This window comes from Scardinius erythrophthalmus, assembly GCF_964197995.2.
Source record: "Scardinius erythrophthalmus genome assembly, chromosome: 17".
NCBI classification, from domain to species: Eukaryota; Metazoa; Chordata; class Actinopteri; order Cypriniformes; family Leuciscidae; genus Scardinius; species Scardinius erythrophthalmus.
The window spans coordinates 17,198,616-17,225,171 of record NC_138237.1 but is presented as its reverse complement, the minus strand read 5'-3'; the positions used below and the strand labels follow the sequence as shown (position 1 = coordinate 17,225,171).

The following is a 26,556-nucleotide window of genomic DNA, read 5'->3' as shown; positions in this document are numbered from 1 at the left end:
GTGTTAACTGATATATTGCTGTTGTTGTTGGTGTTTTTCCAGCGTGTGTGTGTGTGTGTGTGTGTGTGTCACGCAATGATTGTGTGACACCATTTTCAACTGCAGGGCTCTGTGATGTTGCTGATGTCATGGACTGTATTCACAAAAAAAGGAAATTGTGTAGCCATTAGGGCCTCCTAGTGGCTAAAAACTGAATTGATCACGTATAACATTTCACTTATATAACCTTTATTTTACCTGGTTAATCGCTTTAGATTAGAATCTCTTTTCCAAGAGAGATCTGGCTAAAATGGTTGCATAGAACAATCAAACAATAGAAACAACATTTGCGAAATATGCAAAATATTATTAAAATATAAAGATGTGAATGCAGTCCTAAGTGTGTGTGTGTGTGTGTGTGTGTGTGTGTGTGTGTGTGTGTGTGTGTGTGTGTGTGTGTGTGTGTGTTTAGGAAATATCTAACCTGCCTGTCAGGCCATATAAGATACTCAGAGTGATCACTCAGAGTGATGTTGTGTTTGAAATCAAGATGTTTCAGAACCATAATTTTGTGTTGTGCTGTAATGTGATGTGTGTTTGAGTGTGTTTACATTTATTTGCACGCATACCTGTGTGTGTGTGTGTGTGTGTGTGTGTGTGTGTGTGTGTGTGTGTGTGTGTGTGTGTGTGTGTGTGTGTGTGTGTGTGTGTTTAGGTGTATGTCTTCAAATGTTGCTTTTGTACATAACGATCAAGCTTTTACACATTTGCCACATGTTGTGTTGCTTTTTTGTATTTGAGTGACAGTAGATTAATTGTGTCTCACGGTGTGCACTGTGTGTGTCTGACTCACGTGTGTGTTTTCTCATTACTGGGGGCACAGTGAAGGTCTCCACTAAGTCATCACTATAAATCATCCTCATTCTCTTCTTCAATATTTCTTCATTTCTTCTTTTCATTATCATTTCCTTACAACAGTGAAACATCATCCATCCAATAATGAAACCATCCATGCATCCATTTACCTACATATACAGCTACAACATTTGTTCATATGATGCCAGTTCTTTGATAAATGAATAATAGCTTAATGCTACAAGAAAACACTTGACGAGGAATCAGTTATCTATCAAGTCATATCATCATATTTTTTTTACGTATCTGCATACTTTGTTTATATGCTTACATTGTGAAGCTAAAAAAAATGAAGTACGCAGTCATGTAATTTTTAATTTAGCTTAAACCAGAGACATTGAACAAGAACAAGTATCTGTCAATAGGTATGAAAATATGTTGGAAATTGTATTTTCAAACTTTGAAGTGTTGCTAATACAACTCATTGTGTGCTTCCTAGACATTTACATTTAGAGAACATATTGATTTTCCTTAATTGGTCTTAAAAGGTCTTAAATTTACCTTCATAAAACCTGCATAAACCCTGTAGATGCAGAATGCCTCTTTAATACTCTTGTGTGTTCTTATTAATCATGCATACTATTGCACACATCATGCAAATGCAAATCATATATATATATATATATATATATATATATATATATATATATATATATATATATATATATATATTTATGTATTGAAATTCCATGTTCATTTGAACACTGCCAGGAATGTATATCCTACATTACATGACCATACATAAAAGAGAAAAGCCATTGTTGCATACTCATTAAGCTGGTCATGTACACAACTTTCATATTTGAAAAAGAAAGATCTGACATGAGTCAATCCTGAATCCGAGCGTATTAGTGTGTATGTGGGAGGGGGAAGGTATATTAAAGGAATATTCTGGGTTTTCAACAAATTGATATATTTTAAATGTCCCTCGTTGTTTGCAAATGTTTTGGGAACTTTTCAGTTTACTTTAAATGAACATTTTTTCAGCGTATGAATAAAACATTAAAGTTGGCATGAAATAAAAATTAACCCTATATATTTTGTAAATTCATGTTATTATCTTATCTGTCTTATCAATGCAAATATTTTTTTTTTTTGTTATATTTTGTGGGAGCTTTTAACCTTTATTTAGATAGGACATTAGGAGGAGAGACAGGAAATCATGGGAGAGGAGAGAGAGGAATTGGACCAGGAAAGAACCTTGAGTCTGGAATCAAACTCGGGTCGCCGAAGTGCAACCGCACCATATGTCAGAGCACTTGCCCACACGGCTTTGGCTTTGACTATTAATTTTAATTTATTTTGACCATGTAATGTTTAATTAACATGTCATAACCTAATCTTCTCCAATCATTTCATCAGCATAAGCCCCACCCCTTTCTTACAATCGACCGCAAGCTCCATCCAGTCAACGACTGATGGCTTGAACCAAGACCCAGACCCTGGCTTTCTAGCGTTCTGAACCCTGCTTTTAACCCTGGGGTTAGCACTGCTTTTTAACTGTGGTTATTAAACCCTGCTCTGGAGTAGTATGGAACAATGTGAAGTTAGAATGTTACACCCAATTGTGTACGTCATATTCACCTGCGTTGGTCAATCACAGAAACAGCGCATATGTGGGGAAAAATGTCAAATGGTGATTGTAAACAGGTGAATTGAAGTGAAGAAACGACAGTTTTATTTTTACCTTTATAGTCAGAAAAGTCTACTTAGGAAAAACAGGGCAGTATATAATACGAGGATGCACCATGCTAAAGCCTTCATTTAAAGTGACATTTTTCAAAATGCCCCCTGGTTGAAAACCCCAGAATATTCTTTTAAAGGTTACTTTGAAAGTGGATTGCTTGTTGTGAGAGAAAAAGAATGCCCTGCAGGATGACCTTTCTGTGGCCTTGTTATAATGCTAATGCTAAAATCACAACTCCTTGCATTTAAGCACTTCCGTTCACGTATATTTACAGACTTTGAGTGCACTCCGAGCACTGTGTTCTGCATGACCTTTCTGAGAGGGTCAGGACTCCCCACGTACCCCCACTGTGTCTGTGTGGTGTTAGCGTTGCCTTTCTTGTCTGGCCATCCCTCAGGTTACGGGCTGGTGCAGGAGGAGCTGCTCTCCCCCGCTTCTATGCAGTACAGCCTTCCCTCCCCGCTCGGCACGGAGCCCTACTGGCAGGAGGTGTCGAGCCTGGAGTGCGCGCCCATCGCCACCACTGAGGAGGACACCATGATGGAGATGTCGGATGTACAGGTGTGGCCGGCGGGGGTCAGTCCGTCCCTGGTGACCGTGGAGGACTCATCCCTGGACGGCAGCAGCCGCGCAGACGACTCCGAGGGCAACACGTTGAGCCTGCCCTGCAGTAGTTTGGGGAGGCCCAGCAGCGGAGCCAGCGGGGCCAGCGGCTCCATCATGGAGCTGGAAGAGGAGGAGGAGGAAGAGGAGCTTGAGGAAGACAACATACAGCACGAGGCAGTGTCCGCAAGTGCGGAAAAGGCATGGGCTAGCGGCGCCGTCCCAAAGGCAAACTACAACGGGCAGGCTGGAGGTCAGAGGTCGGAGGGCAAGAGGACAGAGTTGGCGGCGGCGGGCGGCAGTGTGATGGGTGTAACTAGAGGAGGAGGAAAGGGTGGAAAAGGGGCAAGTTCAGAGGAAAAGTTTTCTGTTCTTACAGGGCAACAGCTCTACGCTCAGTTATGCGAGAGAACTGGACTGACCCGAGCGCTAGAACACAACGGGGACAGGTATGGATTACTTTAGTATCCCATGTTACTCCACAAGCATTAAGGTCTGTTCACACCAAGAACGCTAACTGTGTTGGCATCCACAAAAACACACAACACCGCTTTAAATGCTCAAGCGCTTTAAACTCAGGTGGATTCTGATTGGCTGTCAATGTTTTTATCTTTGATCAGCAGGATCCATCCAAAAAAAATCATTCTGAAAGTGATTCCAACAATATCGTTCCTCTGTGTCATTATTGTTATAGTTGTGATTTGGACTTCCTTATTCTCATAGAATTACACGATATCAGCCATGTGTTACATGTATGATCTGTGTTTCCCCCCTTCATTGTGTTTTTGGTTCAGTTCAGTCCTAGTGTTCCATGATTGTTTTAATTAGTCATGTCTATCACCTGTGCATTGTCAATCACCTCATTAGTTATCTTGTTAGTCCCTGTGTATTTATACCTTGTGTTCTCCTTCAGTCTTTGTCCGTTATCGTCAATGTAAGCGTGAGTGTTTGCTGTTTCCCATGAGAGTTTGGTTATTAAATGTTATTTCTAGGTATTCTTCGTCTCCATGAGCTTTGTCCTACACGTAACGTGACACCATGGATCTTGGGGGGGGGGAATCTGATGATTTGTAAAGGCCTAATAGTACCTAATTCAAGGATGCTGAGTTAGAAAATATAAATAAAAACTTTCAATCAGTTTTTCAAAAGCCATCAAATGTCAAAAGTTTCTTTAAATGTTTAATTTAGCTTACAATCTTCAAAGGAGTGGACAAACATTTTAGTAAATACTCCAGGTAATGTCAAGGAACTTTTCATAAACACAATTTATTTCACAAAATCTGTATTTGTTCCAGTTTTTTCGCACATTTTTTTGTTGCTGTTTGGTTGTGGTAAAACACCCACAGATGTAGCAGAAAACCTCAGGGTCATGTTTGCATTTTCTTCTATCACTGGCCATAATTTGAACCTTGAAATCACGATTAGGCATTAAATAATGTCATACGTGTGAAAATCGGCTGAGAATTGAACAAATAGTTCTTACTTGCCTCAGAGAAAAATAGAGAACCGTGTCTTTCTGGCAGTTTTTCTGGTGATTAAGGAATAATACAAGGAATGATTGTTGAAAGCAAACATGCCACGAAATGCAATTTATAGTTTGTGAGAAGGTGTGAGGTGCTAGAGCAAAACAGGCACTATTTTTGGGATCAGCATCCCAAAATTAGTTAGAAACAAGCATTGGATTTCATTCAGCTATTCCGTTATAGATATCATTATAGTTCTTGGTGTGAATGGCCCTTTAGACAGATAGCATTTACTCCATCTTTATCCATCCCTCCTCCGCAGGCTCGGGGGCGGCGCCTTCCAGCCTTACTCGCAGGAGAAAGACCCCCTCCAAAGCTGGTCTCAACCCAAAGCCAGGCCGACCATGGAGGCCATGATGTCATCGTCCCAGGACCACAATCAGTCCCGTGTAGCACAGGAGGCCCTGCTTACACCGGTATGTGATACAGGCCATTCGGAGGTCCTGCGGGGGCGTCTGCTGGGCACTCAGCCCTTTGATAAAGGGCTGGGCTTCTCCCGTCAGGAGGGGGATTTACGGGCATGGGACCAGGACAGGCGGAAGGCACAGGTGTGTCCCCTGGGCCTGTCCAGTCTGAGCGAAGAGCATGTTGTTGGACACAGTCTTGACTTCAATTATTAAACTATTATTCCCTCCTTGCAGAAGGATGATCCGATAGATCTCACCAGTGATCATCTACATGAAGAGCAGTTCACTGATGAGCATGGGAATGTCGTGACCAAGGTGGGTCCTCAGTTTTCTTTCATGTTTATAATAGTATTGAACCAATATATTGATTGATCTGGCTGATTATATTTGACCTTTTTGAGATTATCCTCATCAATTTTGATGGGTAATGTCGTTTCTGTTTTCTAATATTTCATAAATATTATTTGAATAATTGTTTAACTTGTTCCTTTTTTTTGTCTATTTGTTATTGTTAAAATACACTTATGCTATATACTGTATGTTACCGGCAAAGTGTGAAATCCCGGTATTAAATAGAATGCCTAGGCAATGTATAGAATGCCTGATGGTTTTTGGCAAAAATACATTACCTAATTCTATACATTACCTAGGCATTCTATAGAATGCCGGATTACACACTTTGCCGGTAACATATACACTACCTTTCAAATGTTTGCGACTGTTGTATTTTGTAATGTTTTTGAAATAAGGCTGCATTTATTTGATCAAAAACAAAGAAAAATCAGTACTATTGTGGAATATTATTACAATTTAAAACAACTGATATATTAATAGAATTTGTATCTGTGAATCTGTGTTGGCAAAGCTCAATTTGCAGCATCATTACTTCAGTCTTCAGAGTCACATGGTCTGTCAGAAATCATTCTAATATGCTGATTTGCTGCTCAAGAAACATTTCTTGTTACTATCAATGTTGAAAACATTGATGTCGTGCTGCTTAATATTTTTGGTGGAAACTGGTCAATTTTACCAGGATTCTTTGATGAATATAAAGTTTAAAAAACATACATTTTTTATAACATTATAAATGTCTACTTTCACTTACACTACACTACTTAAACTTATGATGAAGAATGATGGATCTATATTTATTTACAAAATTTACGGTAAATTGATTTTTTACAGTTTATTTTTACAGTACAGGTTATTTTACAAGACATTTCTTACAGTATATATTTTCTATATTTTAATTGGCTGTTGGCTGTCCTGTAGTGGTGTCTTCTTTTGAACCCATTCACCAAAAAGATTTGCTCAGATTCGTTCAATGTTTTGTTCAGTTGCCCCTTGTGTAAGGTTACATTGTTATGCCAGTAGGTGCATGTTTAGCCTTTATTAAGATTTTCTTGTCTACAAATATTTTAACAAAGGTGTAAAGACTACCAGAAAACCATACTTGAGTAAAAGTAGAGATACCTTACAGCAAACATGTCTCTATTAAAAGTTACAAGTCACCAATTCCAATACGACTCGAGCAAGTCTTAGAGAGTATCTGATTTTAACAGAACACAAGTATTTTACTTGTACTGAATGTAGGCTCAAAGATGCACTAGTCCTCAAAATAAGAAACAGTTTATTTGTGAGGATATCCCAGGTCATGAAATTTGTTCAAATTCGATTTGGTCATCTTTTTTCTCTCTTTTCTCCAGTTGGGTGTGGATGTGAAGAAGGATGTCCAGACTGTGAAGCGCTCCAGTCTGCGGAGATTAAAGCACTGAAATAAACACAAACTGTCCTGAAGGTACGGGACAGGAAAAATGATTGGTGCATTACATAAGGAACAACTTAAAACCCATGGGGCGAGCTAGCTTTTCTAAACTTGAACGATACAGCCATCAGTTTTATGTTTTAGCTAGAGTGACTTTGCTTCAGACAATGTCTCTTTGAAGGAGCTATTTGTTCATGAAGGATTGCTCTTCCAGGGTCGAACATCCACTGCCAAACCATCCTTCACCTACGCACGACTGGGAGACAGAACGATACATGGAGCGATGAAAAAAAAAAAAAAAAAAACGCAACGAAAGAACAACACATCGCACCCAAGTCCTTCAGTCAAGCAACCACGGAGTGTCACTGGAAAACAAGGACGAGGCGTTCTCTACCTGTAGTTTTGTAACATTTTTAACAGAAGAAGATAAAAACATACAACTAGCATAGGGCATGAACTTTTTATACAAAAACGTGAAGAAAACCACCAAAAAAAGCAACAAAAAGTGCTTCCTGTCAACTGTAAACGCATGACTGACTGCTGGTGCATGACCTATGAGCTGTCATTATCTAAAAAACTGAAGGGGTACAAGGTAAAGGGCCGTTCCAGGACTGGCAGTGGGAAGGGGGAAACCTTTGGACCTTTGATCTTGAAAATGAGAGACTCTTGAAACAAGGGGTCTTGGGAACACAACAGCCCAAAAAAAAAAAAGAAAAAAAGCAACAGGTCTTTATTTTGTCAAACAGATTGTCATTACACAGCAGCATAGTGGATGCTAAGCCCGTCACGTCATTTCCCACAGGCCCTTTATCCTGTTCTTCAATGTGATATATGCACTCTAATGCTATGTGAATGTGCGTCGGTGTGTGTGCGTGTGTGTCGGTATCTAACGCATGTGTACTCGCTTCTGGCTTGGTACTGAGCTTTTATTTCTGGATCGGTCAGAACTCATTTGGTGTTTGCCATGGGAATGACAACAAGCCACTGTGCTCTCCTGCTCGTGAGCGTCCGCGTGCGTTTTTTCCCACTTTGTTAAGCGTATCCGTGTTCCTTTGAACTGTCAGCCACCTTTTACTTTTATATCTCTTGTTTTGAATTCACAGGCCCCCTCCTTTCAAATCCGAACCGATTCGTTCGTTGGAGGTTGCGTAGCTTTGTACGTTCAACACCCAAATGGCAACCTATGGAGGGCACGTGCTTTCTCTGTCTGACAGTTCACAACCTTAACCTCCGACCTACCGACCATCCATTCACCCTCATATGTAGCGCAGCTGCTCAACTAAAACCGTCATGTCAGACCATTTCCAGAGACTAATGTAGCATTGCATGCAGGCTAACACCGCTTTTCATGCTGTTCTCTCGGGCCTGCACTCGGCTCGGACATTTTTATTGATTTTATATTATTAATCAAGCTGTGCTGGTGAAGAAAAAAAATAAATAAACGATTGTAGCTGTGACGTGTGGGGCTTGGGGACTATCTCTGAGTAACTGCCTTTGTAATGTTTGGGATTTTAGATTGAGTTATGTGACAAGGAAGCGTTTTAAACTTTGATGATGCTCTTGGATTTATTGTTTTTTCCTTTTTTTCTTTCTTTTTTTTCATTTAGATGTACAGTTAAAAATAGACCGATAAATATACAGACAGCACTGTGAAAGTCCACCTTAAAATTGACCCCTGAACTGTGAACTCACAACTGTCTGTCTCACTTTTTGGCTTCTGATGTCTCACAACACATACCAACAAGGTTTTATGGCAACAATGGGAAGCTTAAACTGCAAGGTTCCCTGTTAACGTCACTCGCATGTGCATTCTCACCGTTATTCTTTTTTATTTTACTATGAAAGAGCCCAAACATACACAAAAACTCTTGAAGTATAGTCTACCAAAGCAATAATATCAAACGTGCTGCAACAGTTGGAATACTGCGTTGTTGTCGGTGCGCGTGCGTGTGTTTTTCGGTCTACGAGCGCCTGTGTGTTCAGTGTATACTCTATTAACCCGACATTTTAGTAGCATTTGTAAGACGTATACGATTCAAGAGATATAACAGCATGCATGAGTATCTCACACCGTATGCAATTACGTGATCTACATGCCAACTCGAGTTCACTGAACGGTAGCTGTTTCACTTTAATGGACAAGGTTTTTTTGAACGGCTGGCAAGCATAATGAAATCAGGTATGGTGCTCAGCATTTAATCACAGCACAGTAGCTTACATAGTCACGAGCACACCGTGATATACTGACTCATGTAGTTTAATTCGATGGATGTCAATGAGTGAGTGAGTGAGTGAGTGAGTGAATGAACTTATCCTCCAAACTACAAACAAATATTTATGGAATGCATGGACAATTGGACGAATGACAATGATTGTACTTTCATATTTAAGAAAAGTGTTTAATCAGATCCTAGTGTTTTTGTTCAGTCAATGAAATGAGTGTGCTTTGTGAGACTGCACACTTCCCTTCTCACCAACGCATTAAAACACTTATGAGTTCTGCCTCACTGTATATTGTTTTCTACAGTTCACTCAGGTTTGTGTTGACGGATGATTTCTCTTCCATGATTCTAGTTAATACATACTTAACGGTAAATCCTATGTCCACTCAATCATGGGTGTTGGGAAGTGATGAAGGACATACATGTTCAATATCTTGTCGCTGCTGTATTTGTTGATCGAGAGAAAATTCCTGAAAACAAAGGGGGTAAAGGAAGAGAATGTTTCATTCATTTATTTTTGGTTAAAGGAACAAAACGATTTGACATTGCAATCATTATGTATTAAAAAAAGAGTTTATGTACAATGTTTAACTGTTGCAAAAATCTAGACTTCACCTATACTCCTTTAGAATGGATTAATGACATTATAAACGCAATATCATATTACTCTGTACTAAGGAATGCAACTGCGCACATGCACAGAAAAAGATGTTTTTAATAAAGAATATATGTATAAATATATGACAAACTATATTTAATTAGAATGCTATGCACCCTTATTAGAGTTGTTATGGCTGTACTTTAAGTAAATTAGTTAGAATCCAGTAATACGAACATGCCCATGTCATGGGGAATGTAGAGGCTTTGTTGCTATTTAAACATGTTTTCATTTCCCTTTTTTTATTTTTTATTATTATTACTGTAACGGAGAGAGGAAATACGAACATTGAATATGTACACAAGCCTTTTATTCAGAATCATTCTAATATGAAGAAATGTATAGACCATTTATCCTGCACACCAGCTCAGATCATTTACAAAAGTTAATAAAGAAAGATGTGACATATTGTGACACTGTGTGCGTGTGTAAGATAAAATATTATTGTCATGTATTCATAAATGTAGTTTTAACTTCAAAGGATGAATGAATAGAACATGTAAAGGATGGGTTTAAACTTATTTTCAGCTGAACTGTTATATCACAGTCACACAGAAAATCTTATTGTTGACAAAAAGTCATATTTTGCATAACACATACTGAATATGAATGCAGTAGCTCAGGGTATCTGCAGGGTTTTTAAAATCAAATTTAAGACCTGCACAAATAAAACTAATAGCCTACCATATGAACGAGGTAGGACAATGTCGATTACACCCTAACCATAAAATGACTAAAAAAATATAATTTAAATAAGTTCAAATATTATAAGTTCTGACAAAAACAAAATGTTTCATAAACTTCTAAACCTCATTTCAGCCTTTAAAACATTTTAAGTAGTCATTGACTAAATGAATTAACAGGGTAGATCAAAGCAATCGCTTGGCATAATGTGTGGTATTCATTGTGAATTGCTCTGAAACCGTGAGCCTGTAGAACGAACACGTCGTGCTTTTACTTTGCTCTCAGTTTAATCATTACCTTTTGATGTTTAATCATCGCTTTAAGCCATATCGCGAATCCTGTTTTTCTGTCCCCAAATTTAAGACCTCTTGAAATGATAATTAAGACTTTTCTTATACCCTTTAAGATAATTAAGACATTATGGCTTTAAATTTGGTGCACATGAATTTAAACGGATAGTTCACTCCAAATTGAAAAAATTGTCATTTACACACCCTCATGTTGTTCCAAACCTGCATGAAATTGTTCTGTTAAAGACAAAAGAAGATATTTTGAAGAATGTTGGTAGTCAAACAGTTGGCGGTAACCATTCCATAGTAGGAAAAACAAAACAAAACAATGGAAGTCAATGGATGCCCTGTCTGGTTACCAACATCAAAATATCTAACGTTAATATGTTTGGAACAACATGAGAGTGAGTAAATGATGACAAAAAGTCTGCGGGTACCCCAATTTGTTATTCTGATACTGTCTTCTTAAAATAAAGAACTAGGATAGCATTTTTTGATAAAGATAAAATGTCTAGCGAACGTCTAGAGACAATCAATCGCATTCTAGTGATAATCTCTGAATCTGATTGATTTCAGTGGAAATGTTGCAATTTAAAAAACAACAATGAATGACAAATAGTTTTTTCGGTGTAACGGAAACAACCCTTGTAAACATCGGAAAAACTACATTTCCCATCGCTCTCTTGCAGTACTAACGCACACCAGCGGGGGCGCCGTTGCATCATTTCTCCGTTTTAAATAGCCCTTTCCTGCTCATGTTTTGTTGAGTGCGTGGTGTTGTGTGCATGAAGGAGTGAGAGAGAAAACGTGGTCGCGGAGAAGCCTAGCATTTAGCTAGTTTGCGAGTGTGAGTGTGTGAATGAAGTGTAATACAGGCTCAAATATTTAGTAGTATTTATTTTTGTATGTAGTCAAGTTTGCCACAAACGGACAAGGTAAATAATTAGAGAAAGTAACTTGACGTTAAACTGCTGCTAACATAAAAAAAAAAAATCCCAGTAAAATTTGTTCTAACTTAATTGTTTTATTCTTTTACTTTAAGGTGCAAAGACACTATTTGATAAAGGCAGCTGGCTGAGTTTGTGGTTGCAATAGTGTTGAAAATGTCCATGAGCAGTCAGAAGACCACCAGTCAGGCAATTCCGACCACCAGACGAGTCATAATCAACGATGCGGCCCATATGCCTCATGATTACTCTACAACTCCCGGAGGGACTCTTTTTAGCACGACTCCTGGAGGTAAATGTCACGAACTTGCAGTTTGGAAGCGTTCGCAGCTGTCGCAGTGCAGGCATTGTTTTTGTTTTGATCGCGACATAGCGATGCATCTCAGAGCTCGCGCATCGCTCGCATTGTCTTTGTGCTTGACAGACTGCGGTGCGCGTGCTCAAAATGCTTCAGCCTGTATGCCTTGTATTCTTTGCCTTTTAACTGTAGCCGTGAACAGGTAATATGCAGGAATGTTATCGTCACGATAAGAAGAACATTGTTTTATTGACACGACTGCATCTTGCATTGAAACAATGTTCTGCAGGTCTGCTCAGACATTACAATTGCAGAAATATTTTTATTAAAATGTTTAAATGTAAAATTGTGAACGTAGAAACAGGGGTTGGTTGATTTTAAATATTAATTTAAATAACTATAAATTGTTGAAAGAGACCGTAATAAAAGAACCTCCCTATTTGAAATTGTGTAAAATTAAACCGTTTCATTTATGAGTAAACATCATGGCCTTGAACGACCTTCAAGTGGATTTTGGATATGCTGACATGGTGTTTAAGGCTCTTGAACAATTGTGAAAAACTGGACATTTAAATGCATATTCTATAATGTCTATTTGTTTATGTATATATATTTTTTTAGTTGACCGAGATTGTAAACAGTCCACAAAAGAGGATGTGACAGCACCCGAATCATGTGACTTTGTTGGTTTCCCAGTGTACACCACACTTCTGCTTTTCTAGCTCATAAGGGCAACTGTTCTTATTATTGTAAACAGTGTATCAATAGCTGTTTGTTAGTCCAGATCATCATTTCAGCCATGATGTAACACTCAATATATATCATGGGACAAATTAGGTGTGTTATATTGCCCTGGGGAATTTTTGTCATGTGACTTTTTATTGGTTAAATAGTGTGTCATTTTTATCACTTGTGTTTTCATTAGTGTACAAGCTTGATTTCTATGCATAAACCTATGTGTTATGTTTACGGGTGTTTCTGGGTGCTGCTGTAATGCACTCATTAGCATTACCTCACTGAGTGAATGTAGTTCAAGGATGTTTGTATGTGTGTGTGAAGGTTCACAGTAGGTTCAACAGGGCTGATATGAGTAGAGCTGATAGTGTGTTCTCACTGCTCCATTTCAGCCTGTTGGCTTGTGCTTTTCTCTTTACGCTATTCTGATTAGGATAAAATGTGAGAAAGCAGTTTGCCAAACATTGACGCTTTGCAAAGCTCAACCCTTTAATGATGCAACTGTTGAATGTTGTAAAATGCGCCGTCATAGGGACATGTTTACACATGCTGGGATTGAATGCTGCTCGCAACATTAACATGGCACAGCCCAAACGCACCTGGCTGGCCTCCATGTTTTCACAGGCTTGTCGGTCAACTCTGCTCTTGTTATAGAGCAGATCTTGATATAGGACCATCGTTTCCTTAACCTAGCTTAACCTCAGCTGTATTTTATTTGATTACTAAATTACATATAGGCACCCGGATCATCTATGATCGAAAGTTCCTGCTGGACTGTCGCAGCTCCCCGTTGGCCCGCACACCGCCCTGCTGCCTCCCTGACATTCCGGGGGTGACCAGTCCTCCTTCGGTCACCATTAAAAATGACAAGGCCCACCCTAAACAGACGGTCAATAATAACAACATCAGCCCCCTAGCGGACAAGAGCGCAGGTAAAAGCAACTTTCAGACGTGCTCTGAAGCTAAAAGCTATTAACCCTGTAAAGACTGATATATTAAATAATAATCTGAAGAAAAAAAACTAATTATTTGAAATGAAGCATTTTATTGAACCTTTAGACACTTAAAAAAAAAAAATCTTTTGCGTACTTGCTTTTTGTTGAGTTTCGTAATTGATACATCAGGCTTTTATGGCTCATATAGTGTGATTAAATGAAAATATGGAGCTCATATTCAAGTTTCGTTCAGAAGCCCAAACTGAGCAAAATGCTATTTTGTGCATTTGCTGATGTTTGTATGCTATAAAAGTGAAATGAAATTCTGATAGCTTGTAATGTAAATCAATGCGCTCTTTTTAACAGTATAGCAGACTGATTACATAAAGTGCATATAAATATCTTCCAATAATATGATTTTGTAAAGCTTGGCTTTATGATCAAAGCTGTAGTTTGTATTTTGTGGGGCAAAACATATAATGCCTTGCCAAGCTATACAATGATAATACAGAAATTGTTCAGTTAAACATTCCTTAAAAGCCTCTCATTTTAACATGACTTTTCTAAAAAAGGATAATTAAGTTTCTTTAGTCCAGTAAGTGTTCATTTTGAAATATTACGAACAATATAAAAGTTATTCTTGTGTTTACTTCTTAAAAATCATTAAAGATTTCACAGCAAAAAAAAAAAAAAAAGATGTGTACCACAGTCTAAAGTTTTATTATTGTACTAAAAGTCATTTTGCTTTCTAAAAAAGTATAAATTATCAGACGAAAGAAATCATGGAGTAGATTGTTGATAATTTAGAGGACTTGTGAAATTGTCTATCAAATATGATACAGTAGGCTTCATAGGATTACGTATGTTCAATAAATATTCATTTTGTTCTGTGATTTCAAGGGGAGGATGCCCAGTTTGAAATGGATATCTAACTACAATAGAGGACCTGCCACACGAAGGAGGCGACGACTGTAATGAATATTACTGTGATGACAACTGTTCCCTGAGAGGATAAATGCACAGAAGACTTCTCCTTCCATGTCATCTGTCTTTCTTTTTTTTTTTTCATTTATTTACTGTCCAAAAGATATTTTCCTTTTCTGTACGGATGCTGTCGCTCAAGACGCGCACAAAGCCATTACTTTAGATTCTCAGCATCAGCTAACACTGTTGTGCCTGAAAGAGCCACTATCTCAGATGTCAGATAGTGCATCCCAAGCGCTATACAAGACATGGGGGACATCCAACAGGCCACCATGTGACATTGTTTATTTGATGAAGATTTGTCTGTGTAGTTTTGCAGAATGATCAGTAGGTGGAGCAACACCTCTTTTTGGTGGTTGTCTCAACAAGAGTCATGTGGAGGAAAATCCAGATGCCAACTCCTATAAATTTAGCATACCATAATACCTGAATTTGACCACTTTCCATCTGGCGTTGATACTTTTTGTAATGGTAAAATCTAATTTTTGTTTATCCTGAAGAGTATTCTCACCTAAAGTGTCATTCAACAGAATGTAAAATGCCTTTTTTTTTTTTTTTTTGCTGTGAAGTTCTCTTAACTTCCCTGATATAACTGAGAGACATTTAAGCATTAAAAAAAAAATCAATAAACACCAGAGAATTTACAAGTGTTTGGCTTATTTATTTGCTGCTGATGATTTTCAAACTCATAAGACAATGCATAACCATTATGAAAACATTTTATTACATTTGGTAATTTACATACTCTACTATTTACAAATTAGGTAAACATACAAGGCTTTCAAAAAATATCAAGTAATCCAGGTGCCTCAGTGCAGGGTACCTCAATTATTTCAAGTGAAAATACTGTACAAATGAAAACAATTTAGATTCATTCGTGCTTAAATATGTTTTTCCTGGTTTGAGGAGCATATCCAAAGTGCTAGTGTTAAGTTCATTTGGGGTTTGGAGACTCAGTGGCAGCCACATTCTCCTACAACCATCCCTTCATGGTGTCTCATGACCATCTTGCCGTTCTCGTAGTAGAGCATGGAGAGAGGAGCCAGACGGGTGGGTACGCAGGACAAGCATGGGACGCGGTCTGAGTGGTGCAGCTTCAAAAGACTCTGCAAATGACAAGACAACAAACATTAGAGTCGGTCTAGCAAACAGAAAACATTTGAAAGTAATAATCACAACTATATCAAAGATTTAAAAAGATTCTTACCTGCATGTAGGCGTGGTTGGTTGGAGTAAAGGTCTCATCAACAGGTGTAGGGCAGTTACCTTCACATCGAAAGGCATTGTAGCGCTTTGGATAAACGATCCAGTCGCTCCAGCCTATCTGATCGAAGTCCACCCACATATCTACCTTCTTGCAGAGAGGTTTCTTCTCCCCTTCTTGCGAAACACCTGGAATCATGCTAGCTGCTGCGTCTCGCACTCTGTCGTCAGTCCTGTGGTTCCTCCTGTGACGCCGAGGCACAGGTTCACTTCCACCACCGGCCCGGTCCAGAGCGACATACTTAGAGTGCTCCGCAGTCTGGATGAGGGTGGACGTCTTTGCCTGGTTCTGCTTGGAGTAAACCACCATCATGACCCTGTTGGCTGTAAGATGCTGGAAACTCTCATGCCTCTCTTTCTCAGCACTTGAAGACATCTGGACGGGTTCCTCCGAGGAAACGCTCTCACCCTGGTGCAACCAGTACTTGAGCAGCGCTGTGATGTTGAAGATCCTCCAGGAGGAATGGGAGGTTGGGTCACTTGGGTTGGCTTTCACGCTGCCCAGGTGAAGGCGTACTTCGTCACAGGGGCTTCGGTCGCACTCTCGTTTGGATTCGTGATAGATATCCACCGCAATCTCAGAGGTGAATTCTGGAAGGCGAATGCGAAGTTCAGACCGCTGGACGTCATCGCTTGTTGATATGGAGGACATGTCAAATGTCACAGCTAATTTGTCACCAACCTGATGGCAACCTGAAAAATATTTGGACAAGAAATGAGTTACCGGTCAAGGGACAGTTAGTTAAACAGTCTAGAAAGGATAAGTGTGGTGCTTAATTATCTTAAAGGATGTTTTCACACGTGGGTATATTCGGGACAAGCAATTAATAAAGTAGAATGTTCTTATTGTTGAGATGTGTATTGCTGCCCAAGCCACTTTGAAACAGACGTCTTGCAGCTAATACACACGCTAACTAATAAACATAATACGTGACTTGGCTAATAGCTTAGAACCAGCTAAACTACTACTATCAAATTATTTTCCCCGGGGGTCTTGTATCAACCTGAAGAGATTTGTTTTGCGATAATGACCGGCGGCCGACTTTATTGCCGCATACACGGCTACTTACGAAATAAATGTGCATATTGTTTTAAACTTTAATTATTATTATTATTTTTTTTTACTGGTAGGCTAGCCTAGAACACTTGTTCAGGAAGTATTTAAAGATTTTCGTTAAATGTTTGACCGCCGAATGCAGCGATTGAACAAATAAAATCGCTGTCGCTATATTTCATCTTTGTTTATAGAAAATATTTTATTCAATTTATGTATAGGCCTATATATTATCATCGGAAACATCCAAAAATTATGAAAAATATCGGCATATTATTGTAAAACGTTGTATAATGTACAAATAATGTGTTTAAAATTCATTTAAAGATTTTAAAAAAAAATGTATAGACCTACTCACTTTTGGCGAAGAGACTCAAGACCGAATCGGACTCGTACAGAGTTGGGTTTTCGTGGCTGGTTTGTTTGTCGTCTCCGGTCAGAAAGGTCCGGTAGAGGTGCATCATGTAGAGCGGATACCTGCTGGTGTGTCGGCTCTGACCCGCCGCCTGACCTCCGCCGCTCTTCCCAGGTGCTCGCATCCTATTCCTCAACGCATCGTGAAATCCAGGAAAAGACACCGTGGAGTTCACCAGCGCGAGAACTGCGCTCAGGACCCCGCAGATAAACCACCTCATGTCAAATATTGGTTAAGATCCACCACGCAGAGGAATAGCCAACTGTCTCTGAGATCCTGCTCCTACACCGTCCCCTGGAAAGTGAGTGTAATGAGTGCTGCCAGGCCATCTTAATTCACTTATAGAAACTTGAAGTCTTTTGATGGTCTGTGAGGTCCTTTGGGTCTTTGAAGTGTCCTTGTGATCCATAAAGGGATACATGTCCCTGGGTCGTCGTGTATCGAAACCAGCAGTCTTTTGTGGGTCAAAGGGTGTGAAAACATTAATTCTTGTCCTCGAGCGCTGTGTATTGAAGGTCCTTTTGAAAGTGTACTTAAACAATAATATTAGTGGACTACATTTGTTCATCAATGTCCTTTTGATTAAAAGGAGAAAAACACCCCGAATGCTGGACTATTTCTTAGTTTGAATGAAAATAGAGGAAGTAATGCCGTTTCTATGTATTTCCATAGGCTATATATCAGAAGAAATAGTAGCCTATGGCAGAGTGTCATTGGAAATATCCACATTATAACATTTTTATATTCATGTTACCGCATCTTTTGGCTGCTTGACTTTACCTACAGCATGTATCCTAATGATGATAACACAGTATTCTTGTAGATGTTTGTTACCGACTCCAGCTATCTTTTTATATAACCTATAGCTTTATATAAAATTAGTATTTTTATGGTAGCCATACATACCATATGACCAATGAAATGTTAAATGCTTTACCTCCAGATCGAAAAGAAGCAACTTAATCTGATGGGTTTGGTAAGGTCCGATTTTTAGATTTGAGAAGCACAAATAAAACCACATAGACAGTTTCTTTCTTTCTTTCTTTCTTTCTTTCTTTCTTTCTTTCTTTCTTTCTTTCTTTCTTTCTTTCTTTCTTTCTTTCTTTCTTTCTTTCTTTCTTTCTTTCTTTCTTTCCACATGTATTGAAGCATCTTTTACAACAGGGGGCGCTGCCTTCAAACTTTCACCTTTTGCTACCTTCCTTGACTTTCGAAAATGATTTGCCAAATCGTTAACAAAGCGATAAAGCTCAAAGATTCTCTCTGTAGGCAACTAAAATATCGACTGTTAATCTTTGCGTCACTTATTTCTCCTGACACTGCCCGTGTGATGTGTTGACAAGCTTTGTGCGGATTCTGAGTGCCCAGGTGAGATTCATTCGACGGCACACACACACACACACACACACACACACACACACACACACACACACACATATTATTTCTCGTCACAGAATTGAAGCAGACCAGCTGTGAATGTCAGTGGCAATCTCACACTCACACATAGTAACACTGATAAGCAAGACAGAAATTGGCACTGAGCCTTCCTACTCAGCCATTTGATGCTAATAAGTGTCAGATCTTATAAACTCATTGTCCTTAGCATTATAAATTTTGTGCAATCTCGGTTAATTTTTTGTGTATATTCATGTGTCTTAATATAGTCGTCTGTCTGTCTATAGCTTTCTAGCTATTGCTCCTTTTCTGCCATGCATTTGAACCTTAAGAGAATCCATCCATCCATATCTGTCTGTCTAACTTTCCAGCTGACTATCCCTCTTTTCTATCTATCTATCTATCTATCTATCTATCTATCTATCTATCTATCTATCTATCTATCTATCTATCTATCTATCTATCTATCTATCTATCTATCTATCTATCTATCTATCTGTCTATCTGTCTGTCTGTCTGTCTGTCTGTCTGTCTGTCTAAGATAGCTATTTAGTGGTCTATTGCTCATTTTTGCCATAAATCAAATCAGTGTGTTTGCTATTGATTGCTTGTGTACGTGTGGTATGATATGGTAGAACTAAGTGATGCTGACCTGTTGTGACAGACATGCCTTGCTTTGGGCAGACAGCCTAATTAATCGCCAGAGACCCTGATTGCTGTGAATCGGTTTGCAAAACAGAGACCTCAGGACTCTCCGGTAGGGGAAAAAAGGGAGCATCGAGAAAGAAAACAGAATCAAGCCCTTTGTGTGGCGCTGGAAGAAAAGTGCACACTTGCGTTAGGGATGACAACAAAAAACAAAAAGGCCATGAAATATGAAAGGGCCTGCCTTTGTGTCATTTGAATAATGGGGATAATTACCCTCTGTCCAGCGAAGCACCTGCATTTGAAATAAGCCTTTGATACCAACTTAAATCCAGTGAGATGGTGCTATTTGATTAAGATTCAGGCAGATGCTGTCTCTGTCTTTACAGCAGCTGGAGAGATCACTCTGTCAACAGACTGACTGCACACCTTTGAATGCATATACCATGATAAATAGATATGCATCACAAAAACAGCATGGTGATGGTTGGTGTAACTTATGCTTCGCTGCATACAATATTGTTTTGGTTTAATAAACACCTCATTATCAAAGAGCAGATAATATGAGTCTTTATTATTATTATTTACTAATTCTAGCCAGACCTGACACTTTCAGAGCTGGCTGGATGTCATGCGTCTACACATATCTCAGTATAGGAGATAAACAGATAGTCTTTAAGCACCTTCAAAGCTATCTCTTTTTAATTTGGTTGCACTGCCAGGAATCCAGATGAATCAGCGTCTCTCATTAAACCTCAGTCCTGACATTGTTCGCTAGGAATGGCTTTTTTTCCCCTATCAGTCTGATAGCAGAAATTGCAGGGACACGAAGGCAATGAAATAGCTCTGAAAGTACGCTTTTTTTTGTCTTTTTGTCCTAGCAGCATTGGAGGCAGGACTGTATGCTGACAAAGATCATTGTTGTTAGGGGCTTGAATCCCACACCACAATGTGCTTCAATACGGACACATTGATTTCATTTTAACCATGGACAGGTCAATATGGCTTTAGGTTCGGAATCCAAAACGATGTTACATGGATCCATGTACCGTACCTTTAACTCTTGCTGAGAAAGCACAATAAATTTATATTAGCTAAATGATAGCTCATTTATCCACTTTCATGCCGGAATCCACTTTCATGCATCTTTAATGTTGGTGTGGGTCATAGATGATCCTTTATCAATGCTTTTATTGGAAAGCTGAGTAAAATCTTTTATTCAGTCTGCACTATTATGGTCAGGAATCTTATCCGTTTCTCTCTATTACAGCCAGCCATGTGCCACTCTGAATCTGCCACGGTAAACATCAAGATTTTCAGGGCAGCTGGAATTGACAGAAATAGAGCGTTCACCTCCGGGACAGGATAATGAGTATTTGTTTATTTATTTGATAAATTTGGCCAAAATGCTCACTTCTAAATACTGCTGCTGCATTTCAGTGCTGTCTCTTGATTCAGAGGTTAAAAAGGAGTATCATAGATGTAAATGTCAGAATTTGGCTGAATTTTGTTTTTGGAAAAATAGCCATGGTTGTGAGGATCAGAAATAAATAAATTCTGTTGAGAAACCTTCTGTGGAGGTTTCCAAATGAAGGGATGCCAGTGGAAATGTTCTAAATATAATGTCAAAATGTAAATTACTAAAATGGTCATTGTCAATAATGTATAATTATAAATATTTATAACATTGACAGCCATAGTTTTGTTAGTTTTCTCCTTAGGTTTATACATCTAACGGTACTCCCATGGAGGGCAAAGAAAGATTCAATGGCAACTTAATACAAAGTAAATATTTTACAGATATTATTTTAAGCACGTTTATAATCTTTTCTCTCTTTTTTCTTTTACTGTATTTACTACTGTTAAAATTTGTGAGGGCAATAGAATATTTTAATGTTTTTTTTTTAAAGACATCTATTATGCTCACCAAGGCTGATACAATGAAAACAGCAATATTGTCAAATATTAAAATAACGGTTTTCTATTTGAATATATTTTTAAATGTAGTTTATTCTTGTGATGGCAAAGCTGAATTTTCAGCAACATTGCTTCAGTCATTCTAATATGCCGATTTGCTTCTCAAGAAACATTTCGTAGTATTATCAATATTGAAAACATGCTTAATATTTTTGCGAAAACAGTAATAAATTGTTTCAGGATTCTTTGATGAATAGAAAGTTAAAAGTATTAAAGTATTTAAAAACGAACTGACCCCAAACATTTGGCCAGTATGTATGATGAAAATATAGATGAAAATGTATATCTATCTTTATATTTTAGGAAGGGGGTCCCTTGCAAATGGGTCCGGTGGCATTAAAAGGCTTGAAAACCCCTGATCTAGAATTTTCAGCTTTCTCAAAAAGATCCCGCAATCTAAAGCCGATTGGTAATTTCGTAACATTTGGCTTTGAGTTACAGAAATTGATGACGCGTGTAAACAAAAGTTACATCCCGTAGATGAAAGTGTTTGGCTTATTTTTAAGATCAAAGTCATTTCCTTTCATTTAAAAGGTGTACATCTCCACAAATTGGAACTCTTATCCTACCAACCTTCCTATGATGTTTTAAATCAAAGATTTCAAGAACCCTTATGTCACGTCCAGACAAATATCTTTAGGCCCAGTGCGTAAATTGGGGTTACTTTTCTGTACTCAAAAGCGGCATGAATGTTCGACAGATAACAGGGTTTACTTTCTGAAGGTTGAAGTGTGTTTGTGATGTGTGTGTGTGCCACAGAAGTGGGTGATACATCAGCACAGCGCCTTATCTCTTATTTTGCACCACCACACCGCAGCTTTGGATACAAATATTTCTACTGTTGAATGTGGGAATAAATAAAGAAATAAACACTCTTTTGAGCGGACGAGGCTTAGGAGAGATGAATTAGGCTTTCTTGGATAAACTGTCAGTCTGGTTTATCATGCTACAGAGCTGGATCCATTTCTGCTTGTCAACAAATTTTGTTCTGATTGGCGGTGACAGTCTTAAATTTAGAGTTAAATCCAACAAAGCCTCTTGTCCTCAAGTTATGGGGCAATGCTTACGTCAAACGCTGAAAATACAACATGTTTGAAAAGCCTGCTGAGAAATGACACAGAAATCTTCCTTTAAGATTTTTTTAACAATCTGTAGTTTGGTGTATTGTTTCCCAACGGTGTCCTCTGTCTATTTTACTCCTATAATTTGTGAAGGAGACTGTGGAACAGCAATTGAGAAATAATCAAAAAAGAAATACAATGTGGCTTTGTTGTAATACACTGGCAATTTTTTTTTCTTGCAGGAAAAATTATTCTTTTTTCTGAGAATTTTAACTTATTTTAATACTAGGTCATTTGAAAATCTTTTACTTTAAAAAGGTCCTTTTGACTACATGATTACATATTGCAATTGAGAAAAGTGTCTTATCAATTAAGGCAATAAAAAAATAGCATTTTCATATTCCTGTCTGTTTTCTTCCGATACACAAATTACATTGCTGCGGCCCATGGTAATGGATAATGTGAATTTTCAGAGCTTGTCTGAAGTTATTTAGTTGGCATTCATTATCATCGTCTGTGATGACATCAATCAGCCGAGGGGCAAGGTAAGAGCATCCTCAGCTGTTGGAAATGACAGATCTTCTCTCGGTTTGATTGCAGTCATCTCATACCTCCCTAATAACAGCTGTGTGCGCCACGTCTGTCACTGAGAAAATGATCTCTGTTATCTGTCATGTCATAACTTTCCTCCATTATTTTCACTCAGATGTACGTCATTGCTTACGTTGCCCACGTCTGCTCTTAATCGCTTGGAATTGGCTATGGAGCTGATTTGTTTTATAGATAGGCCTGTATATGCTATAGATATCTAGCTTACATACAGGCAGAGCAAATGCAATTTCAACATATAGTGAAATAGTATGCCGTATAGTATGTTAGTATAGTGTAGGGCTCTAAGTATAGGGCTATTGCAGTACAGGGCTATTGCAAACAGAAACAAGTCTACAGAGAAATTTTATGTCAGCACATTATCTGAGCAGATTTTGGTTTACTGATGAGCGTGAGTTGTACATGAGTGGAGCATTCTCCTTCGTCCAAAAACCAAAAATGCCTTTTCGGCAGCCGTAATTTCGGTGCATCCCTAAATGTAACAAGAGACTTCTATTTAAAAAATAAAATAACCATGGTTTCCACAAAAAAAAAAAAAAAAAAAAAATTAAGCAGAGCAATTGTTTTTAACATAATGGTAAGAAATGTTTCTTGAGCACCAATAAGCATATATACAATGATTTCTGAAGTACGTGTTACGGTGTGGTAGTCAACACACCTATAAAGACAACACATAGTTTTTATTTAAATAAACTAAACTTACACGAGATCGCTGGGGAATAAATAGTAGTAAACACAGGAAAAATGCAAATGAGAACCGACCAGGAGCGACTAAGGGTAGCCTACACGACAACGATATACTAAAAATGGAAAAAAAATGATTTGCGATTTTCGCATACAGACGACAGTCAAAACGATCCCCATTCACACAAACCTGCAAAAATGATTAAAAACGCTGTATTATGCACGCCAGGCCAGTAGTTGGCGATGTCACTTTGTAATGAAGCACTATGCGCCTACTGAGCACAAAGTATGCTGGCATCACCGTTTTCACAAATTAGCGTTTTTGTAGTTTACACAGAGACAATAACAGTATAGTTTTCAAAAACGCGCTTCAAAACTAATTTTCATAAGTTTAAATACGCTGATGAGGTGTGATGTCTACGCGAGTAGGGTGCGCGGAGGAATGGAAATACCTATTTTTTACAGTCTATGGGAAATACATATGTTGACAGACAGGTAGGACATCGGACTGAATGCAATGATTGGATAAAACATTTTTTGGTCCCGAGACTTCCACATAATATATATATATATATACATGTTTTAATATTTAGACCATGCACTTCTATTAATGAATGCTATCAGGGTGTGAAGAGAGTTTTAACCAGTATAACAATAAGTGTTTATAAAACTAATTGAATACCCTACCTTTAACTAAAAACAGAAATTCTCAAGAAAATGAATGCCTGTAGGCCTATATCAAATGGGTTTTTACTAACGTGTTTAAGCTGTTTCAGTGCAATATATCTGGTCAACACAACAAACTTGCTGTCTTTTGACTTTGGCTCGAGTCAAAAGAAAGCAACTGAATCCTGTCTCCTTTCAACCTCATGGGGCTTTCTGGGTTTACGCTTGATCTGGCAAGACATTGATGGTGCTGGTCAATCTCAGCGTATCAAGCTGTGAGCTAGTTTATGGTCCCCTGATCACTCAAACGCTCCGCAAGCCCACTGACTGTTGCACCTTAAATATAGTCCCATTCCCCAGAGCAAACCAACAATTACATGGCTTGTGAGTATATTTATCCCAGTGACTTTAACAGTTTGTTACGGTTTGCTGGTCTAAACACCAACACAATAGTTCTTTATATTGTGAGTAATATCAAAACATTTCAAGAATCAGGTTACTCAAGCTTGACTTTAAGTGATATTGAAGGTTTGGTAACCAAAATCTGACAAAATCCTCTCGTGATGAACTTCTTTCATTGAACTTCTTTCATTTCATCTTTCAATGTGTCACGATGAACTGGTTTTGTTAGAGGCAGGGCTACTTCTCTCAGAAATGTGTTTTGGGCCCTTATTTTGTTTAATGGCTCGCCTCTGTTCCTCTCTGACCCTTTCAAGCACCAATATCAAAAGAGCATGATGCACGTGTAGGAAAAGTGAATACAATATTTTGACAGCTGTTCAAGCACAAGTGAGAACTTTTTGTGCTGTTTGTGTTATAAATATAATACTAATAATACTAAACATAAATACCCTTGATAGACTCTAAAACATTCTAAATTATTTCTAATTTTGTTCTTTTCTATAAAGCAATAAGCATGTGATGCTGTCTATTCATTCAGCTATTTTACCACAGAGATAAACATTTATATTTATTATTAATAGAACTGTTCACTTTGTAGCCCTATAATTGGGGGCAAAAAATAGAGTTTTAGAATTTCTAATGGCGTTATAGAATATGTTTAGATTTATAACTGAACATTACTTGAAAATACTTTAACATTTTGTTCTGCAATATAAATGATCACAGTCAAATCGTGATTTTTGCAGCTGTTGCTAACAAGTACATGAAGACTACGGCAAAAAAACTTGCATTTAAAACAAATCTTCTTGATTTACTTACAGATTGAAGTTAGCACTATAGAGCTGAGAACTCAATGATAAATACATAATTTTACTGCCAAGTATAGCCTAATCATTATCCTAACTGTGGGAGTTTATGGTTGCTAAGCATCAACTTGGTGCATTAATGAATATGGTCACAGGTGTGAATGTATCTGCATTTTACTGCTTTCAACACGGCTCAGAATTTAGAGTCGGAATCATCCATGTTATAATAACTATTTCAAAATGATTACAACACTATTTTCTTTTAAATGCCAATCTATATCGTTCTGTTTATAGTTTTCATTTTATTCCTTTTTTTTAGAAGAAGAAGAGTTCATCGTAAGTGAAATGTGTGGATTGGATCATCTCTTCTGTGAGTGGATATCAGATTTAGCTACACTTTCTTCAGGGCCAATGAACAGGCTGATAGAAGTGTTCTAATTATCTTGAAAGTGATTTGGTGATGAGCAGTTAGCCTGTTAGTCATTCCATTTACATTTTTCAGTGATTCTTTGGGCAGCCAATTAGGAGAGTTGCAAATTAGGTGCATAATAAGCCGCCAATCAAGAAGAATTGTCATTTGCTTGATGGGAAGAAGGATTTTAGTATTGCAAGTCTTTCACCTTGACATATAATTGCTGATCACAACGTGCAAGCATGCCAAACATCACATTTGTGAACTTTCATTGTCAAATACGCTTAGACAGATTGGCCTATCCATATGTGGCTCGGCTCCATTAAGTTTCTTTAGGCTGTGAAATAATTTCAGAATTGTTTACCACTTGCTAATCATTACAGTGTTTGTGCTAAAGCGGGGCGTGGGGTTGTGTGTGTTGGGCAGGCTAAATGTCAAGCTGTCATGCCGATTAACAGAATGCAGGAAAATGATTTGTATTCTCGTGAATCTGTTGAGCTGTGAGCCATAATTGGTGTGAGCGTTTTGGTATGAG

The 26,556-nt window shown here is 38.1% G+C and overlaps 3 protein-coding genes across 3 annotated transcripts in view; 2 read left to right on the top strand and 1 right to left on the bottom strand.

The window, feature by feature from the left end:
• The window catches only part of ank1b (ankyrin 1, erythrocytic b), a 34,894-nt gene extending 27,316 nt beyond the window's left edge, over positions 1 to 7,578 (top strand). Inside the window, exons 37-41 of the mRNA XM_081391238.1 lie at positions 2,979 to 3,633; positions 4,970 to 5,255; positions 5,349 to 5,429; positions 6,821 to 6,912; positions 7,094 to 7,578. Coding sequence (XP_081247364.1) covers positions 2,979 to 3,633; positions 4,970 to 5,255; positions 5,349 to 5,429; positions 6,821 to 6,889 — 1,091 coding nt within the window. The 3' untranslated portion in view covers positions 6,890 to 6,912; positions 7,094 to 7,578. The remainder of the gene's footprint in view (positions 1 to 2,978; positions 3,634 to 4,969; positions 5,256 to 5,348; positions 5,430 to 6,820; positions 6,913 to 7,093) is intronic.
• Positions 7,579 to 10,688: 3,110 nt separating this feature from the next.
• eif4ebp1 (eukaryotic translation initiation factor 4E binding protein 1) lies at positions 10,689 to 15,313 on the top strand. Its single transcript, XM_081391237.1, has 4 exons — positions 10,689 to 11,668; positions 11,776 to 11,972; positions 13,451 to 13,645; positions 14,549 to 15,313. The coding sequence occupies exons 2-4, from the start codon at positions 11,837 to 11,839 to the stop codon at positions 14,578 to 14,580; spliced, it is 363 nt and encodes a 120-aa protein (XP_081247363.1). The 5' UTR covers positions 10,689 to 11,668; positions 11,776 to 11,836; the 3' UTR covers positions 14,581 to 15,313.
• On the bottom strand, positions 15,278 to 17,667 carry ndr1 (nodal-related 1). Its single transcript, XM_081391236.1, has 3 exons — positions 17,308 to 17,667; positions 15,840 to 16,588; positions 15,278 to 15,738 (listed from the first exon to the last, which is right to left on the bottom strand). The coding sequence occupies exons 1-3, from the start codon at positions 17,582 to 17,584 to the stop codon at positions 15,586 to 15,588; spliced, it is 1,179 nt and encodes a 392-aa protein (XP_081247362.1). The 5' UTR covers positions 17,585 to 17,667; the 3' UTR covers positions 15,278 to 15,585.
• Positions 17,668 to 26,556: the final 8,889 nt, after the last annotated feature.

Excerpts from the sequence above, each read along its gene's own strand:
- ndr1 (XM_081391236.1), bottom strand. The coding sequence starts at position 17,584 with ATGAGGTGGTTTATCTGCGGGGTCCTGAGCGCAGTTCTCGCGCTGGTG. Across the intron at positions 16,589-17,307 it reads CTTGAGTCTCTTCGCCAAAA|GTTGCCATCAGGTTGGTGAC; the intron begins GTGAGTAGGTCT and ends AATATTTTTCAG. Across the intron at positions 15,739-15,839 it reads CCAACCACGCCTACATGCAG|AGTCTTTTGAAGCTGCACCA; the intron begins GTAAGAATCTTT and ends TGTCATTTGCAG.
- eif4ebp1 (XM_081391237.1), top strand. The coding sequence starts at position 11,837 with ATGTCCATGAGCAGTCAGAAGACCACCAGTCAGGCAATTCCGACCACC. Across the intron at positions 11,973-13,450 it reads TTTTAGCACGACTCCTGGAG|GCACCCGGATCATCTATGAT; the intron begins GTAAATGTCACG and ends AATTACATATAG. Across the intron at positions 13,646-14,548 it reads CCTAGCGGACAAGAGCGCAG|GGGAGGATGCCCAGTTTGAA; the intron begins GTAAAAGCAACT and ends TGTGATTTCAAG.